Source organism: Aotus nancymaae, unplaced genomic scaffold, assembly GCF_030222135.1.
Source record: "Aotus nancymaae isolate 86718 unplaced genomic scaffold, 86718_ANA_hifiasm-v0.15.2.pri h1tg000011l, whole genome shotgun sequence".
In the NCBI taxonomy this organism is placed as follows: Eukaryota; Metazoa; Chordata; class Mammalia; order Primates; family Aotidae; genus Aotus; species Aotus nancymaae.
The window spans coordinates 35,825,062-35,845,136 of NW_026988422.1; the positions used below are offsets into that span (position 1 = coordinate 35,825,062).

General features: G+C 38.2%; 1 protein-coding gene across 1 annotated transcript in view; it reads right to left on the minus strand.

The window, feature by feature from the left end:
- Positions 1-20,075, minus strand: part of AQR (aquarius intron-binding spliceosomal factor) — a 120,646-nt gene that overhangs the window by 87,217 nt on the left and 13,354 nt on the right. Inside the window, exons 4-9 of the mRNA XM_012465267.3 lie at positions 16,208-16,243; positions 12,586-12,706; positions 10,009-10,149; positions 7,812-7,880; positions 6,703-6,803; positions 2,124-2,200 (exon numbers count right to left, since the gene is read on the minus strand). Coding sequence (XP_012320690.1) covers positions 2,124-2,200; positions 6,703-6,803; positions 7,812-7,880; positions 10,009-10,149; positions 12,586-12,706; positions 16,208-16,243 — 545 coding nt within the window. The remainder of the gene's footprint in view (positions 1-2,123; positions 2,201-6,702; positions 6,804-7,811; positions 7,881-10,008; positions 10,150-12,585; positions 12,707-16,207; positions 16,244-20,075) is intronic.

Here is a 20,075-nt window from a genome sequence, read left to right on the forward strand (position 1 = left end):
AGGTTCCCGAGCAGCTGGGACTACAGGTGAGCCCACCACACCCAGCTAATTTTTTGTATTTTAGTAGACACGGGTTTCACTATGTTGGCAAGGATGGTCTTGATTTCCTGACCTCGTGATCTGCCCATCTGCACTTCCCAAAGTGCTGGGATTATAGGTGTGAGCCACTGTGTCCACCCTAATGACCCTATTTTAAAAGGAAACTACAATCCTTCTTAAAATCTTTGAAAAATTTGCCTTCTCTTTCCTAACTATATAATCCATCTATCCTCATACCCATTCTAAACTGGCACATTATTGTCATTATCCTGTTAGTTCCTTTGCCAGCAAGCTGAAAAATTTTGATAAAAACTCGATTAAGAATGATGTTTACTGGCCAGGTGTGGTGGCTCAGGCATATAATCCCAGCACTTTGGGAGGCCAAAGTGAGCAGATCACTTGAGGTCAGGAGTTCGAGACCAGCCTGGCCAACATGGCAAAACCCAATCTCTACTGAGAATACAAAACTTAGCCGGGCATGGTGGTGTGCACCTGTAAGTAGTCCCAGCTACTCAGGAGGCTGAGGCAGGAGAATCACATGGACACAGGAGGCAGACGTTGCAGTGAGCTGAGATTGCGCCACTACACAGCCTGGGAGACAGAATGAGACTCAGTCTTAAAAAAAAAAATCTTATTTTCTGACAGTATATAAACAATAGTGGCAATAGCAAGTGTATTGTAGGCTATTAAATTGCTACAGGCCCTATGTTCTTGTTTTTGAAACCTAAATGACCCTAGATAAACATTCCACAGTTAGAGATATCAATTTTTATTACAGATATTAGTTCCATAGATATTAGTAGCTCAAAGCACTTATTGTTACTCTTTGCGCCAAGAAAACCCAATCTGAGTCCTCTTTCCAGATATGAAGGCACTCAGTGGAAAGATTTAGATATACTAATACTAAGTGTCTTAAGATTATAAGCATAAGATGTTTTCTTTATACTAATGCTAGCAGTAGTATTGTGCCCCAAATCAGATACAACTGATTTACTGCATTGGTAGCAACTCCTCACTGAATTGTAGCTATGATTTTCTGTTGCAAAATATTATTTGGAAGGTCAGCATTTATAACTCATTCCATTGTATTTTTTTAAAAGCTACACTCTCTGATGCAAAAACATAAATATGGTACACCTATAGAGCTGTCCTTAGATTATAATCCACTTTAAAATATTAAACAATTATATTTTAATTATATTTTATACATTTTAATATAGTATATACTCTACATAGTATATATTTACTTTTTAAATCAATAAATGGGGCAACGATGGAGGAAAATCCTTATATTTAGTCTTTTAGCTCATATATCAGTATTTCTCCTTTTTTCCTCCAAACAGTATCAAAAGGACTTAAAAATACTATTCAGCATCCAATTATAAATAACATGCAAATATGGTCTGTAATTTTCCTGTTCACAACTGTATCCCAGCACCTTGGACACGACCTAAATCTAGTGATTAGGTGATAAAAATATTTGCTACATAAATGAATATTTCAATAACTGGTACCTTTAAAATAACCCTTAGGCCAGGGATGGTGGCTCACACTTACAATCCCAGCACTCTGGGAGGCAGAGGTGGGCAGATCACTTGAGGTCAGGAGTTCGGGACCAGCTGGCCAACATGGTGAAACCCCGTCTCTACCAAAAATACAAAAACTAGCTGGGCATGGTGGCACATGCCTATAATCCTAGCTACTCCGGAGGCTGAGGCCGGAGAGTCCCTTGAACCCAGGAGGCAGAGGTTGCAGAGAACCAAGATCGTGCCACACTGTACTCTAGCCTGGGTGACAGAGCAAGATTCCGTCTCAACTAAATAACATAGCATAGCATAGCATAGCATAGCATAGCATAGCATAGCATAGCATAGCATAGCATAGCATAGCATAACATAACTAACATAACCCTTAAAGGCAGTCCCAATATTCAGACTGGTAATACATTTAAAAAGGAGAGGACATACACTTTGCCAATATAAATTAAAATCATTCCAAGAGCAGTTTTTAGAGATGAGTAAATACCAAAGAAGAAGCTATACGATAATTTCACAAAAGCACTGAGCGAAAAAGAAGATAGTTACCAGAAAGTGGGACTGATTTCAGCACAGAAATAAACTTCTGGATGAGTTGTGAAAGAAATCTCCTCTCTTGATAGGCCCTAAAAATTAGAAAGATCATTGACCAATTATTTTTGAAAAATAGTCATTTCAAAAGTAAATTTTAAATGTTGACCACAGCTTTCCTATACTGTTCAACTGTTCATTTGTCTGCGAAGCTGGAACTATAACCTGAATGCCCAGTTTCTTCTATGTAAATACAGTGCTATATAAAGAAAAGGAGAGTCACATTACTGACTTAATAAGCCACCTAAGCAAGCACCTCCTTTTCTCACTGTGAACGCTTTCTTTTGTTTTTGTTTTTTTTGAGATGGAGTCTCACGCTGTTGCCTAGGCTGAAGTGCAGTGGTGCGATCTCAGCTTACTGCAACCTCTGCCTCTCAGGTTCAAGTGATTCTCCTGCCTCAGCCTCTCAAGTAGCTGGGACTACAGGTGCCTACCACCATGCCCAGCTAATTTTAGTATTTTTAGTAGAGATGGGGTTTCACCATCTTGGTCAGGCTGGTCTTGAACTCCTGACCTTGTGATTCATCCGCCTTGGCCTCCCAAAGTGCTGGGGATCACAGGTGTGAGCCACCACACCAGGCCAAACGTTTTCACTTGTGATTTTCGAGTCAGACCGAGAAAGAAGTTTCAAAATTCCATTTATAGTCTGCCCTTACCATTAAAAATCTCACATTTAGTGTAATTGAAATAGATGAACAATATTATATTTTAATATTTAAATATAAAGTATATATAATACAGTATTGCAATAGCTAAAAATCAAATGTTTAAAAAATAATTTTCTATTCATTACTACTTTAAGATACATCAATTAATAGACAAACTTGTATCAAGTATTATATAGCTGTAAGTGCTTATTAACAGTCCTGCTGGAAATACAAAGAAGGAGAATGGCTAAAATCTACTTGCAATAACAAGTCATATACTATAAACATAATCAGTAATACATGCCACTATGCAATTAATAAAACTGCCTGACATTAATTAAGCATCCATTGTGCCAGGATCTGAGCTATGCTAAACACTTCACATCTCATTTAATATTGGTAACAGTCCTCGGAAATGGGTACTATTGTCCAGATTTCACAATGAGGCTTAGAGGTGAAGTCACTTGCACAAAGTCATACAGCAAGTGAGTCTGGAATCTAGGTAAGTCTGACTGTAGAACCTACATCCTAAACAACTATACATATCCCAATCATTACATAAACAGCTGGTGTTGCAAAAAAAAAAAAAAATCATAGAGCACGTGTTCTAGGAGTTTAGATGAAAGCACTATGTCTAAAGTAGTTGGTCTGGAAGTGTGTTTATATGGTTAATACTCAATTAAGTGGAGTGAAGAGGAAAGGGACTTAGGAAAGGAATGTTTAAGAAACAATGACTAGAGTAGTCCAATGATTTGCAGGAGTCATGAGAAACAGCTGGAAGCTTCTGAAAGCCTTGTAAGAAGTTTAGAGTTTATTCAGTGGGAAGTAAGAAATGATTGAAAGCTTTTAAGTAGGAATATTCTATGAAAAAGGCTAGGGAGGCTACATTGGTGTAGGAAAGCTGGAGAAAGACCAAGTGGGAAATTACTATGGTAGTTTAGTCAAGATGCTAAAGGGCCTGAATTCTGATGACAGCAGTGTGACTAGACAAGAAAAGAGAGGAAGGATAAAAGGTGAATCCAACAGGGCTGACTGGATATAATTAGCCAAAAAATTGGAGCGTTCCAAGTCTAACTGGCTGGGAGAATTAAGAGAAACTGAACAAAAGGGTGAATTTGGGGAGAAAAAACAGTGAGTATTATTTAGTTACACCAAATATGAGTTCGTAACAATGAGTCCAAGTAGAAGTATACAGGAAGCAGTTACATAGTGGAAAGACACAAAAGAAGTCAGGACCAGAGAGATCGAGGATGAAACCACACTGAGGTAACGAGAGGAAGATTCCACCCACCTCCTCCCCTAAAATGCAGTCAAATATTGCAAAAATAACATTTGATTTGCCCAGTCAAGAGGCTGCTGGTTAGAAAGATACTATGAAAGAGATGGATTGAAACTGAAAATTAAAGAAGGGATACTGCTACTCTGATTATAATATTCTCTTCCTGAAACTGTCATTCCCTTACTCCCAAACTCATCTCTGACATGCAGTTTTTTAGTTCTTCCCTATTTTCACGAACTACCAGAGTAACTCCAGGTTTCATTTCCTTTTATCCTCATCCCACTTTTCATGGCTTATTTACCTCACTCATAAATAATCTCACCCATACTCATAGCTTCAATTATTAGCTACACATGTACCTATACAAATGTGGCATTTAATACATATCTCATAATCTCAATCCTGGTAGCTATCTCAACTTGGCAAGGCAAAACAAAAATCAATCTCTTTACTGCCAAATACACCCTCCCTCTTACATTCCCCATTTTGGTGAATATCTCACTATCATCCAGTCATCTAGCCAGGATGACAGTGAGATATTTAATGGATATCGGTAAACTGTTGACTATGAGATAGTGTCAATCTCATAGTCAACAGTTTACCGATATCCATTAAATAACTCTCCATTGTGTCACTATCTCTTTGCCTTCAATTCTGCTGTGTTAGTTCAAGCTCTCACTATCTCTTACCTGAGTATTACAACTACCTTCCATCCCTACAATCTACTGCTTGCTTCCAGAGAAATAATTCCAAAATTTAAGTCTGATTATATCACTTTATTGATAAAATCCCTTGGCAGCTCTCCATCAAACAGGAAATAAAATTCTAACTTCTTACTTGCAAAGTGGTCAAGGGAAAAATGCTTGTAGACAGAAGGAATTAGGTCTAAATTCTATTCTGCCATATCCTAGATTTTTATCTTTTAAGTCAAGCTACTTTATTTCTCTGAATGTGAGTTTTCTCATAAACCTCTGGAGGGAAGGGAAAGTAGAACTAAAAGACAATAAAAGATAAAGCTTTGTGATGTGTCAATACCCTAGAAGTAGGTGCCAGGAAAGACACACAAAAATATCCGAAAGGAGAAAAAGCTAGAGACGTTATGGAAGTGAAAGGAGGAGGGACATATAAGAAATGGAGTATCATCAACAGGATCAAATGAGGGTCCAAAAGAAATGACACAAAAAACAAACAATCTTCAAAATGACAGATGGTAGAGTTGACTGGTGAGATCAGAAAGAGCAACTTCAGGTGAGAGTAGGATAATGAGAACCAAAATTCAAGTGGGAGTTACAAGGCTTGAAGAAAAGTTAAGTATAGACTAACTTATACTCTTCTAAGTGGAAGAAAAAATAAGACAGTGCCAAAAGAAGTTATCATAGGCCCAGAGGAAGTATGTCCTCAGCATATACGTGTACATGTGTGTCTGTGTGGGTCTATATATGCAGAGAAAAAAATTAGTGGAAATGAAGAATTAAAGATAAAGGGGAAAAAATATTATTGCTAGAATAGTCAGGGAGTAAATGAGGTAAGAAAATAGTTAGACAAGTTAGTCTCAAAGAGATAAAGGGAAACAAACCTCTGAGAGCATGCCAGTCTTTCCCCTGTGTCCTACTAGCTCTTTGTTCCATGAAATAAATACTAGTTATCACAGACTTTTATTTAATTAATAAGCATTACTATTAGAAATAACCCATTGGCCAGGCGCAGTGGCTCACGCCTGTAATTCCAACATTTTGGGAGGCCGAGGCAGACAGATCACAATGAGGTTAGGAATTCAAGACCAGCCTGGACAATATGGTGAAACTCTGTCTCTACTAAAAAATATAAAAATTAGCCAAGTGTGGTGGTGCACACCTGTAGTCCCAGCTACTCAGGAGGCTGAGGAAGGAGAATCGCTTAAACCCAGAGGCGAAGGCTGCAGTGAGCCGAGATCATGCCACTGCACTGCAGCCTGGGCAACAGAGCAAAACTCCGTCTCAAAAAAAAAAAAAAAAAAAAAAGCCATCCTCATCTGCTCCTTTAATTCCTATACTTGATTTATTCTTTTCTTTAGCATGTATCACATCTAACATACTGTACAATTTATGTGTTCAGTGCTGTCTTCCTCAACTGGAATGTAAGCTCCACAAAAGCAGCAATTACTCTCCATTGTGTTCTCTGCTGTATCCCTAAAGCCTAGAGCAGTACCTGGTAAAATAATAAACACTCAATATTTGTTAAATAAATGAATGGTGGTTGGAGTGTGTAAAAGTCATTATTAAGAGTGAAGGAGTAACAAAAAGAAAGAAAAGTTATATTAATAGCCTGAAGATTATGGAGAAAATTGAGAACCATCCACGAGGGACACGGACAACAGGCAGGGACAAAAACAACTGGGCAACTATACATACTTAGCAGCACAGAAAGAAGGAAAAGAAGAAAAGCATGATGTTCTAGTTTCTGCTTTAGACCTTTATGAAAAATATTCTGATGACAGTCTAAGTAAAAGCACTTATTAACAATTTAATTGGGCTCAGCACTATATAAAGGGAAACAACAAACTAGTCAACATCATCTAAGTCCCACAGTCCAGCATAATAAGCCAACGTGAAATGAAGCTTTGCCAACATACTGTTCTCTTGCTTCTGGATCCATCTTTTCATCATTCTTTTTAATCAAGTTCCAAAATTTTCTTAGCTTAGGTGTCTTTTTTAATTCTAATTCCAATCGTGCCTGAAGAAGAGATGTGTTATTAAATCACTAGTAACCTCAAAGTTTACAAGGATAAGGATTAGATCAACTATTTGCTAGTTTTCTAATCTACAAATACAAAATAGAGCAATGTCATAAAACCTGAAAACAACATAACAACCCTAAAAATTAAGAAATCAATAATGATATTTTAAAAAATTATTCAACTCTAGCTCTTATTAATAAAAATACAAATCAAGATTGTAAATTCAATAATCAATTAATTTTTATTTCAAAATTCAAAAAGCTCAGTCTGAAAAATACATGGATCAACACAGCACAATCACTGAGGTTTAAAAAACATGAGTCTAAATGCACAAAAAACAGCTATCACAAGTAAATAAGGAAATGTCCTTATTAGCATATTCTCTCCTACAGCACTTGCCACTTTTTAACTTAGGATTAATTATTTATATGTGTCTTATTTTTTCATTCCCATAAACTGGTGCTTATGAATGAGTCTGCATATCTGGGTATATGCAGAAACACACATGTACAGGAAATGAAATTCTGAATAAAGTATTACACTGAAATTTGATAGTTTTAACTAAACTACCTAAGATGTATTAATTTGGCTTTGGTACCTGCACATATTACTCATTAAAGACTTTATGGAAAATGGAAGTCATTAATATTAAGTACAATCCAGATCTTCTCCTACAGCTCTCTATATATTCTAATCAAGGAAAAAAAAATTCAAGTCTACATTTAGTCTCATCCATACTTTACTAAATTAACTCCCTTTCTCTACAAGCTCAACAAATACCACCTTATTTCATTTTACAATACCGATAGTAAGTTAAACATCAAATGCACAGAAAAACTTTACAACTGTAAATACTGTATCTACGATGTTAATGCATAGTGGCTTTTCTAAGAAAAGGGGTATTTAGCTACCACTTGTATATCCAGATTAAAGCTATAGACTCTAAAACCACATGTTCTACTTATAGCACATACATTCATAAGATTCTGAAATTAGAGACTTACAGCCTGTAAGCCCATCCACATTGGGAGGGAGATAAGCTGCTGTACTTGACTCCGTATCAAGTCTACTTCCTGTTTAAGGCATGAAGAAAACAAGTTAATAAACATACCAGCATTTCTACCTAAGTCTTTACATAAGAAGTACACTGCCTTTTTAAGACATGGAGGGAAAACATGCCACCAATATTTTCAAATTAATATTTTGATATTAAGAAGTTCAATGCTTTAAAAAAGACTCTATCTTCATTATTTACAGATTTTGTATTTGCAAATTCATATACTAACAAAAATGTACTTGTAACCCCAAAACAATACTTCATGTGCTTTCACAGTCATTCAGATGGCACAAACAAAATTCTGGGTTGCCTGATGTGTACATTCTCAGGTGAGACTGAACTGATGCTCTGCTTAACTCTCAGCTCTCATATTGTAAGAAACAAGTCCAGCCTGGCCAACATGGTGAAACTCCGTCTCTGCTAAAAATACAAAAATTAGCCGGGCATGGTGGGCACCTGTAATCTCAGCTACTGGGGAGGCAGAGGAAGAGGAAACGTCTGAAGCCAGGAGGTGGAGGATGCAGTTTTCCAGGAAGGGGAAACACTTGAAGCCGGGAGGTGGAGTTGCCGAGATCACGCCACTGCACTCCAGCCTGGGCAACAAAGCGAGACTCCGTTTCAAAAAAAAAAAAAGAGAGGCCGGGAGTGGTGGCTCACACCTGTAATCTCAGCACTTTGGGAGGCCAAGGCGGGAGGATCATGAGGTCAGGAGATCGAGACCATCCTGGCCAACGTGGTGAAACACACATAAAATAAGGCTATGTATTAACAGGTTGTAAAAATGTCATGACCAAAGCTTGCAGGAACCTAACCCTGTATTTCCCCAAGGACTAATGGTTCAGTTTTAGCTCATTCAGTGTTCATAGCTACTTTATAAAATGAACATAACTACTTCAAATAAGAATTGACTGTGTATTTTAAAAGATAAAGCATTTCAATAATAAACTAGTTTGGTAAGTTGGTTAAAACTATCATCAAATTACTAACACTAATAAAATCTTGTTTCTGTTTAGTTTCTGACAAAAAAATCACATCTACATTTCTACTTGTTCTGTTTAGTTTAATAAATGTTAAAGAGATAATAGTGGACATCATAAATCTTTTTTTATGCCTTTAAAAGATCCATGTGAGGTAGTACATGGAAACAGGTAATAACCATCCGTCTATTAACACTCAGTCTTCAGGATAAGAAAGAACTCCATGCATTCTCCTGCATGGGTGTAAGTAAATTATCAATGCAGAGCCACTACATAAACATGTATGTACCATCAGATAACCACAGTAGGAAAGTTCAAATGAAATATTAGTTACTGAAAAGATTTAATTTTTTTAGAAGATAATCTTATGGGGCCAGGCGCAGTGGCTCACGCCTGTAATCCCAGCACTTTGGGAGGCCAAGGCAGGCAGATCATGAAGTCAGGAGTTCAAGACCAGCCTCATCAACATGGTGAAACCCTGTCCCTACTGAAAATACAAAAATTAGCTGGGTGTGGTAGTGCACGCCTGTAATTCCAGAAACTCAGGAGGCTGAGGCAGGAGAATCACTTGAACCCAGGATGCGGAGGTTGTGGTGAGCCAAAAATCGAGCCACTGCACTCCAGCCTGGGCAACAGAGTAAGACTCCATCTCAAAAAAAAAAAAAGAAGATAATCTTATGAAGGATGAAAATGTACCACACGAGACATTTTCAAAGATCATCTACAATTGGCCTTTATTAGTCAACTCAAAATACAACTTTTCTGCTGACTACCCAGCCTATGCATGAAGCATGATGAAAAGTAATGAAACTACATTTCTGTATGTATACACCAGCTTATAGCACAGATCTCATTACTCAAATTCCGTATTAACCAGTCTCTTGCTGCTTCTCATTTGTGTGTTCTCCCTTTGGAGTTTCAGTTCTTATAATCATTTTTATTAAGAGTCTAGATAGAAAAAAGTAAGTATCAAGTTCAAATCTATTAAAAAGTGAACATATCTTATAAAATGGTTTTACTCATAAGTGGCTGAAATCAAGCTTTTAGCATTATCCTTATTCCCCACTATTATTGATGAAGAATTGGCTACAGAGGTAATCTCATGTAAACTCAACCTAAAAGAACAAGAAAACTTGAAAATTTAATGAAAATTTAAAGTGTAAGTACCAAACTATTGAAGCAGTGATCAAGAAAAAGTAGTAGGACTGTCTGTTCATGAAGTGAAAATTCACCATCAGTTTCAGCTAATGCCGCCTTCAAGATGTGTTTGAAAAAGAATGGGAAATGGTCCGGTTTCTTCTTAAAAATCTGAGAAGAAAAAATAAAAATTCATTTTGAATTGGCTTGCTCACTTAAGCTTTAAAGAAATCCTAGTAGGCTTTTTAGCAGTCTATTAAAAAACCAAATAATTACAAGATTATTTGTATCTGTATTTAAAAAAGCAGCATCACGTGCTTACTTCTAATTAATGGCAAGTCAACTACAGGTTTCTAACAGGACCAGGAGTTACAAAAATCTTTAGCTAATAAAATAATGGCTTTAATTCCTTTAGTTTTTCCTCTGTGGATTATGCCAGTATTTAGCTTAGGCTTTGTTTCCTTATTAAGGATCTGAAGTGTTTTAATTTATCTGATTCAAAAAAATAAAAGTACATCTTTAGCAAAAATCTACTTTACACCCCGTAATTAAACTGAAGGATAGCCTCTCCTGCTTTATATTAACTCTTTCCTCTTAACTTGTAAATAATGTAAATACATTCAAGTCTCTTTGACCTACCCCCATTTCTAGTTACTGCCATAGACAAGTGCTCCAAACGTGTGGTCTTCACTAGTTGTTTTCACTCTCTTGAAGCTGTATGGCTGTCAAGTCCTATGGACCCTTATTAACCCTCAACTCCTTTTTGCCATGTTGAAAGCTCTTCTTCTTTTGTCTGTTTTCCAAACAGCGATATTCCTAGGGTTCTAGTTTCATTCTTCTCCCCTATTACTTCAACTACCAAATACCAATGATCTCAAATATACATCTGCAGTCCAGATTTCTCTTCTGAGCTCTCAAACCTTAGATTCCTCCATTTTCTTAATCTAGATATTCCAAAGGCAATTTAAACTGAATATGTCCAAATTGAATTCAACAGGTTTCCATCCTCCAAATTATTCCTCACTAAATGGCAACATCATCTATTATATTAATTTGCCCAAGCCTGAAAGGTTATTGAAAATAACACCCTTTCCTAATGCTACTTCAACTGATCATCAAATGCAGTCAATTCTACTTTCTAAATATGTGTTTATCATCTAAATCTGTATTATCATTTCTCTATTTCAAGGCCTAATCATCAAAGTGATCTTTGTAATAGGCAAATTGACCAGATTATTCTCTGGCTCAAAAAATTTCCTTTCTTCTTTTCTATAGTAGCTGAAGCAATTTCAAGAAATCCCTAAGCTCTCTTGATATCAACATAAAACCCATAGTTTATTTTGAGCTCTAATGTGCCCTGAGATGGTAGTCATTTAATGAATATTTGAGAGAAGTGTTCATGGTTTTATCTTGACACTATCACCTTCTCACTTCAGAGACCATTTACTCCAAACAGATGACAGGCATTTGCTTCTTTTTTTCATTTAAAAAAGTCTGATTAGAAGAGAAGAAACTCTTGATGAGGTGACCATTTTACGGTGAGCAAAGGAAACCTAGGTTTTGGATCTCTACTGATTAAGTCTCTGTTGCACCAACACAAAAAGGAAAAGTCAGTTCATTAGAAATTTCTAAAAGGAAAAATACATCCCAGGGCGCAGTGACTCATGCCTGTAATCCAAGCACTTTAGGAGGCCAACGCAGGTGGATCACCAGAAGTCAGGAGTTCAAGATCAGACTGGCCAACATGGTGAAGCCTGGTCTCTACTATATTAGCTGGGTGTGGTGGCAGGTGCCTGTAATCCTAGCTATTCGGGAAGCTGAGGCAGGAGAATCACTTTAACCCAGGAGGCAGAGGTTGCAGTGAGCCGAAATCGCACCATTGCACTCCAGCCTGGGCTTTGGTAACATTTTTTTATTCATATATACCTCTTCTTGTGAAAAAAGATGCTGAAAAATATCTCATTTGAACATTATATACTTGCGCTTTTTTATTACTCTTAGAGACAGTCTCGCTCCATTACCCAGGCTAGAGAACTATGGCGCAATCATAGTTCATTGTAACCTCAAATTCCTGGGCTCAAGCAGTCCTCTTGCCTCAGTCTCTCAAGTAGCTGGGACTACAGACACACACCACCATGCCTGACAAACTTTTCTTTTTTTTTTTAAGAGACAGGTTTTTGCTTTGTTGCCCAGGCTGTTCTTGAACTCCTGGCTTCAAGCAATCCTTCCATCTCAGCATCCCAAAGTGCAGGATTACGGGCATGAGTGACAGCACTCAGCCTATTTGTACTTATGAATATAACTTCCATTTTGCCAGCTCCTGATATAAGTCATTATAACATATACCATTCTTTGTATCAAGCACAAAGCAGAAAAATAACTCAACATTCACAATTTTTCAATTCATAGTAAATTATTATTGTTGGAAAAAAGTGTTGAAACCAAAAGAAAACATATCTTTCACATATCCATTCTTTTTCTCAGTATTTGTTTTAATACTGGGTAAAGTGCTGCCCTAAAAGCATCACTATCAATAAAAGTTCTGCCACTTCGTAATGGCTTAAGTGGGCACAGTATGAAAGCTATGAAGTAATTTAAAACAGTTACCTCCCATGCAGGCACGTTTTCTCTGAACTTCTCATTCACCATACAGCAGATTGACATTAAATAAGCCTTGCTGGATACCTCAGGAGAATAATTCATCCAGAGATAATTTTCAAGATACTGGCTATAAAGTGCAAAAAGCACAAGAGTATTTCATTAGTTACCAACATTCACTGTAATGTATAAGTCACGCAGAAAAGCATAATTATTTAAAATTTTCTGAAAATATTTTGGAAATCTCTATTTATAACTTGGAATCGTTGACCAGGTGTGGTGGCTCACGCCTGTAATCCCAGTACTTTGGGAGGCCAAAGTGGGTGGATCACTTGAGGTCAGGAGCTGTGCCCAATTTGGTGAAACCCCATCTCTACTAAAAATATAATAATTAGCTGGTTGTGGTGGCATATGCCTGCAATCCCAGCTACTCAGGAAGCTAAGGCAGGAGAATTGCTTGAACCTGGGAGGCAGAGGAGGCAGTGAGACGAGACTGTGCCACTGCACTCCAAACTGGCCGACAGAGCTAGACTCCGCCTCAAAAAAAAAAAAAAAAAAAAAAATTGGAATCCTTCAAAAATTTACCTGTAATCTCGGTCACTGCTACCAGTTACAAATTTATATATAGAAAATATAGCTTTGGGGAATGACAGTTTTATACTTTCAAGTAAAAAGATACCAAAGGTTGCCAACATACATAATTATCACCACCAAACCACTGGATGTTCCCTTACCTAAGGCTCTTCTTAAAGTAAAAGCCAAAAATACCTGACAAATATCAGTTCCAAAACAAAATGATGCCAGGTGTGGTGGCTCACACCTGTAATCCTAACATTTTGGGAGGCCAAAGTTGGTGGACTGCTTCAGCCCAGGAGTCTGAGACCAGCCTGGGCAACATAGTGAGACCTTATCTCTACAAAAAATGTAAAATAAACTAGCCAGGTATGATGGTGCACACCTGTGGTCCCAACTACTCAGGAGGCTGAGGTAGGAGGATCACTTGAGTCTAGTGGGTTGAGGATGCAGTAAGCCATGATTGTGCCACTGTACTCCAACCTGGGCAACAGAGCAAGACCCCATCTCCAAAACTTAAAAAAAAAAATCTTCTGAAACTCCTATTAGGCTTTCCCATTCTAGCCTCCACATATTTTATTTTCCTTTCATCTTTTTCATTTTTCACTTCTCTTTGCTATGTTCTAGTTAATTCCCTCAGATCTATTTTTGAGTTCACTAATTCCTTCTTTAGCTGCGTCTAACATGTTATTTTGCTAATTGATTTTTTAAATTTCAATGATTTTTATCTCCATTTCCCTCCCCCAAGTCTATCCATTTTTTAGTGTCTTATTTCTTTCTCACATATTATATTTCTTCTCTTATGCCAATAATAATTTTAAACATAATGACTTGACAGTGTGTATCAATTATTTAATTATCTCAAGTTCTTGGTGGTGGAGGCAGGGGGGATCTTTGTTCTCTGTTGTTCACTCTTGCTTATAGAATATTACACTAATGTGCTCTGTAATTTGGGAGTGTAAACTCACCTTTACCAAGGTTTTATTTATAGAGATTTTTTTGCAGCATAGTTGGAATACATATGCTTCCAGAGTATCTTTATAACTGTTTCGGCCACAGTTTTTAAGAGTAAAATCTTACCTTGGGTGTTATCTGACTACACAGCAAATTCCAAACCTATCTATCTTTAAATCTCTTAGATGAGAAAACTGAGGCAATGAGAGTCAATGATTTGTCTGATTACACAGGTGTGGTCCTGACTCCAAACTACATCTCTTTCCTTCAAATTTAAAGACTTGTTCAATAACTTCCTGATCCTATTTCAGCAACTGCAGCAAATTCTATACAATATTGATATAAAATAATGCCTTCCTCTAATGATTTCCAACCACAGAAACCCTTTTCTTTCCCAGTTCACTTTCCCCTATCCAGCTATCTTCTCCATGCCATCTTATTTTCCACTCTAGCAAGAGACCATCAGTTACTCTCTACAACAAACTTTTGACTGGTTATGTTTGGAAGTTGGCCCAGGGAAAATGGCATTGTCACATAAAATTAAATAAAAGTTCCTGAAAGGTAGGCCGGGCGCGGTGGCTCACGTCTATAATCCCAGCACTTTGGGAGGCCGAGGCAGGTGGATTACGAGGTCAAGAGATCGAGACTATCCTAGTCAACACAGTGAAACCATCTCTACTAAAAAAAATACAAAAAATTAGCTGGGCATGGTGGCGCGTGCCTGTAATCCCAGCTACTCAGGAGGCTGAAGCAGGAGAATTGCCTGAACCCAGGAGGCGGAGGTTGCGGTGAGCCAAGATCGAGCCATTGCGCTCCAGCCTGGGTAACAAGAGCGAAACTCCGTCTCAAAGAAAAAAAAAAAAGTTCCTGAAAGGTAACAACCGACTTCTTCAGTTATTAAAAAGTTTTCACTGTCATTGATGTTTTCAATCTGTTTTGTTGCTTTCTCCCTCATCTCTTTCAATTCTCTTGGTTTCTGGACTCTAGAATTCTGGTTAATCCTAATTGCATATTTGTAGCCTCTTGATTTTACTCTGTCTTCTTGAGAGGAGGCACAATATGGTGGAAAAAGCATTATTATTTCAGGGACAGATGGGTCAAGTTTCTAGTCTCAGTTTTCTCGCCTATAAAATAAGGAAGATCTTACTGGTGTTGTTATGAGGATTAAATAAGATCATTTAATAAGAAAATACAGTTCTGAGGATACAGGAGGCACTCAACTTACAATTCATAATAAATTTCAATTTCCCTCTATGAAAACAATAAGACCATCTACTTCATGTCATTTTTTTGTAAGGATCAAATCTGCATATGTAGGAGTAAAATTATTAACACAGAGGCCCTGACCTCTGATGTAAACCAGATGTCAAGGAAGTGTAGAGAAATGGAAAACCATGAGCTTTGGCATCAGACATTGTTATCCCAGCTCTGCCAATTACTTAACTTCATTATCTTGAGCAAATTATTCAACCTCTCTGATCGCAGCTTCTGTTTCCAGTAAATGCAAAGGATAGTACTTACTTCACAGGATTGTTCCGAGTACTCCATATATAAAATGCATAACACTGTGGTAAGTACAAGACAGGTGTTCTTGTATAAATGGTAAATGTAACTATCATCGGCAACAATGCTGGCTTTTATTTTCAGCATACTGGCTAGATTTGGTTGTAACATAATCTAATGTATCTTTACAATCTGAAAATTGTACATTATCTTTTGTCTGAAATATTTATAGTACTAGGAGCTAGACTGAAGCAATGCTCCCTTGATAACATTTTAGCCTGGCAAGGGAAAAAAAATGGCTATAGAACACACTCTAATTTACTTCCACTGATCACTAGAAAAACCAAGTTTGAGTTCAGAAATTATTCAGCACATGCTAGCTTAACAAGTAAGAAACAAAAATACAAGTTATTCTGACAATGGGCCATCATCTTTGAAAATAAAGGCCATGATACACATATTTCAAAATAAGCCAATCACAGAAATATAAATCTTCACAAATTTAGATTTTCTTAGTCACTCACAGAAATACACAGAAAATGTAGCTAAAACTTAAGTCACATGGTCATCTTTTTCATCAATGCAATGCCTTATAACTTACCTAAATTCCAACAGCATTATCTTTCTAATAGCAAATCTGAAACATACAAATAAAATGTTTAAAATAGAGAATACAAACATTTCAGTTTTTAACACAAATGCATTTGAGGATGTTTTGCTTTCATATTAACCCACTTATCAAAATTCATAATAGCAGATCACAACTTCCAATGTCAGTTCAACTTCTTAATCACTGACCAACATGTTTTCATTTAATACTCAAATGAAAACATTTTGCTGGAGTCATGCCTTCCTAAAAGCACATAGGACACATGTCTATATTGCAAATGTGAAAATCAGATGTTTCACTTGCTTCTTAGTGTTGACAGTGAGCCTAAAATACTAAAATATTGTGGAAGAAATATAAGATATTTGTCTTTAATATACTATCTTTATTGTAATAGAATTGCTTTGTTTTATATGAATAAAAAATGATATAGTCATGTTTGTCCAAAATATAGTCATGTTGTCCCAAAGCAGGTACAAATGGCCACTAATTTGGTTTTATCATTTTTTATCATCTTATAATATTAGAAATAAAATAGATCAGAACACTGCCACTAGATAATAGTTCCCAGCTCTGAAAATTAAATGTATATGTATTATGAATTTATAATGCCCCAGGAAACCATTATCCTATCAAAATCCTATTCCACTGATTTCTGACCTCTTAAATAGTTTCACTGAGCATGCAATGTCACGTAACTTTAGTAAGAATGAAATGAAGGTTTTTACCATGCAAAAGCACAAAGACAGAATACTGCCAAAGTACTGGCTTCTACAGTTAGCCAAGATGCTGACTGGATATGTCATCTTGGGTGACACACTCTCGATCTCCAACTGCAGACATTTCACTTGAATTAACTGCATGTTAGACAAGAGAATTCACTCACTGCCCACTATACACAAAACTTCAGTCACAAACAGGACCTCACAATAAAAGAGAAAATTCTGACTCATGAGATAGAATACCAGTGTTCTAGTCATGACTCAGTGTTACTTTGACAATGCCTTTTAAACATTCTTTTTTTTTTCTTTCTTATTGAGACAGTCTTGCTCTGTCGCCCATGCTGGCGTGCAGTGGCGCGATCTCGACACTGCAACCTCCACCTCCCAGGCTCAAGTGATTTTTGTGCCACAGCTTCCCAAGTAGCTGGGATTATAGTCACACGCCATCATGCCTTGCAAATTTTTTTGTTTTTTGGGTTTTTGTTTGTTTGCTTGTTTGAGACAGAGTCTCACTCTGTCACCCAGGCTGAAGTGCAATGGCGCGGTCTCGGCTCACTGCAACCTCTGCCTCCTGGCTTCAAGTGATTCTCCTGCCTCAGCCTTCCGAGCAGCTGGGAGCAGCCTCCCAAGCAGTCCATCACCATGCCTGGCTAATTTTTGTATTTGTAGTAGAGACAAAGTTTCACCATGTTGGCCAGGCTGGTCTCAAACTCCTGACCTTGTGATCTGCCTGTCTCAGCCTCCCAAAGTGCTGGGATTACAGGTGTGCGCCACCGAGCCCAGCAAATTTTTGTATTTTTAATAGAGACAGGGGTTTCCCCATGTAGTCCAGGCTGGTCTCGAACTCCTGAGCTCAGGTGATCCACCCACCTTAGCCTCCCAAAGTGCTAGGATTACAGGCATGAGCTACCACACCTGGCCTCTTTTAAACATTCTGCAATTCAGTTTCCTCCTGTATAAAAATGGTAGAGCAGCTAACTTTCCTTTGAGATAAACAGTGAAAAATAAGTGTTCTTTTATTTTTCTGAGGTAGGTTTGCTCTGTTGCCCAGTCTAGAGTACAGTGGCACAAACACAGCTTACTGTAGTCTCGACCTCCCAGGCTTAAGCAATCCTCCCACCTCAGCCTCTCAAGTAGCTAGCTGGGACTACAGGCATGTGTTACCACACTCAGCTAATGATTTTTAGAAGAGATGAGGTCTCACTATGTTGCCCAGGCTGGTTTCAAACTCCTGGGCTCAAGTAATCCTCCCACCTGGGCCTCTCAAAGTGCCGGGATAAAGGGTATGAGCCACCATGTCTGGCCTTGAAAAATAAGTCTTAATATGACAAGATAAAACAAAAGTAGTCTGAAAAACATTCAATTCTTCTTCTAGCAATCTCAGTGGTATTCAATAAATTTAGTTTTATATTTTTGCCAATAAACTCTCTGAGACAGATAAAGTGAACACCTTAACTGAAAGTGTACTTATAAGGGCCAGGCGTGGTGGCTCATGCCTATAATCCCAGCACTTTGGGAAGCCGAGGCGGGCAGGTAACCTGAGGTCGGGAGTGCGAGACCAGCCTAATCAACATGGAGAAACTCCCATCTCAACCAAAAATTCAAAATTTGCCGGGTGTGGTGGCACATGCCTGTAATCCCAGCTACTTGGGAGGCTGAGGCAGGAGAATCGCTTGAACCTGGGAAGAGGAGGTTGTAGTGAGCTGAGATCATGCCACTGCGCTCCAGCCTGGGTGTGAGTGAGAATCCGTCTAAACAAAACATAAAAGAAAAAAGATAGAAAAACAGGTCTATGAACTAGATAACACGTCAGAAGAATTTTAAAGTACGGAAGGCCAGGCACGGTGGCCCACGCCTGTAATCCTAGCACTTTGGGAGGCCGAGGCAGGCAGACTGCCTGAGCTCAGGAGCTTGAGACAAGTCTGGGCAACACAGTGAAACCCTGTCTCTACTAAACAAAAAATTAGCTGGGCGTGGTGGCATGCACCTGTAGTCCCAGCTACTCAGGAGGCTGAGGCAGGAGAATCGCTTGAATCCAGGAGGCAGAGGCTGCAGTGTACTGAGATTGTGCCACTGCACTCCAGCCCAAGTGACAGAGTGAGACTCCATCTCAAAAAAAAAAAGATAATTATGAAAAGTTACAAACAATAATCACAAATATAAATAATTTGAGCCGGGCGCTGTGGCTCATGCCTGTAATCTCAGCTCTTAGGGAGGCAGAGGCGGGAGGATAGCTTGAGCCCAGGAGTTCAAGACCTGCCTGGGCAATATAGCGAGACCCCGTTCTCCACAAAAAGGGGGAAAAAAAAACAAAAAGACAATAAATAAATAAATAATAAATAAATAAATAAATAAATAATTTGAATGATTTTTAGACAGTTTTTTTTTTTGAGACAGAGTTTCGCTCTTGTTACCCAGGCTGGAGTGCAATGGCGTGATCTCGGCTCACCGCAACCTCTGCCTCCTCAGTTCAGGCAATTATCCTGCCTCAGCCTCCTGAGTAGCTGGGATTACAGGCACGTGCTACCGTGCCCAGCTAATTTTTTTGTATTTTTAGTAGAGATGGGGTTTCACCATGTTGACCAGGATGGTCTCGATCTCTTGACCTCATGATCCACCTGCCTTGGCCTCCCAAAGTGCTGGGATTACAGGCGTGAGCCACCGCGCCCGGCCCAAGAGTCCATACATTTCAAATAAAAATAAACACTTTGGCAAAAGTAAATTACTCTGTAAATCACCCTTTTTGAAAGCATAAAAACCACATCGTTGGATTCATAACAGGATTAAACATCATATCAGAGTGTACTAGTTAAGAGGTTTCTAAAAGGCAAAGGATTCTTATTTAAGAACAGAGTACTTAAGGACAGGCGCAGTGGCTCACGCCTGTAATCCCACCACCTTGGAAGGCCAAGGTGGGTGGATCACCTGAGGTCAGGAGTTCGAGACCAGCCTGGCCAACATAGTGAAACTGTCTGTACTAAAAATTTAAAAAATTAGCTGGGCATGGTGACACATGCCTGTCATCCCAGCTACCCAGGAGGCAGAGATTGCAGTGAGCCAAGATCATGCCACCGCATTCCACCCTGGAGCAAAACTCGTCTCAAAAAAAAAAAAAACAGAGCAGAATATTCAAAAGGAAC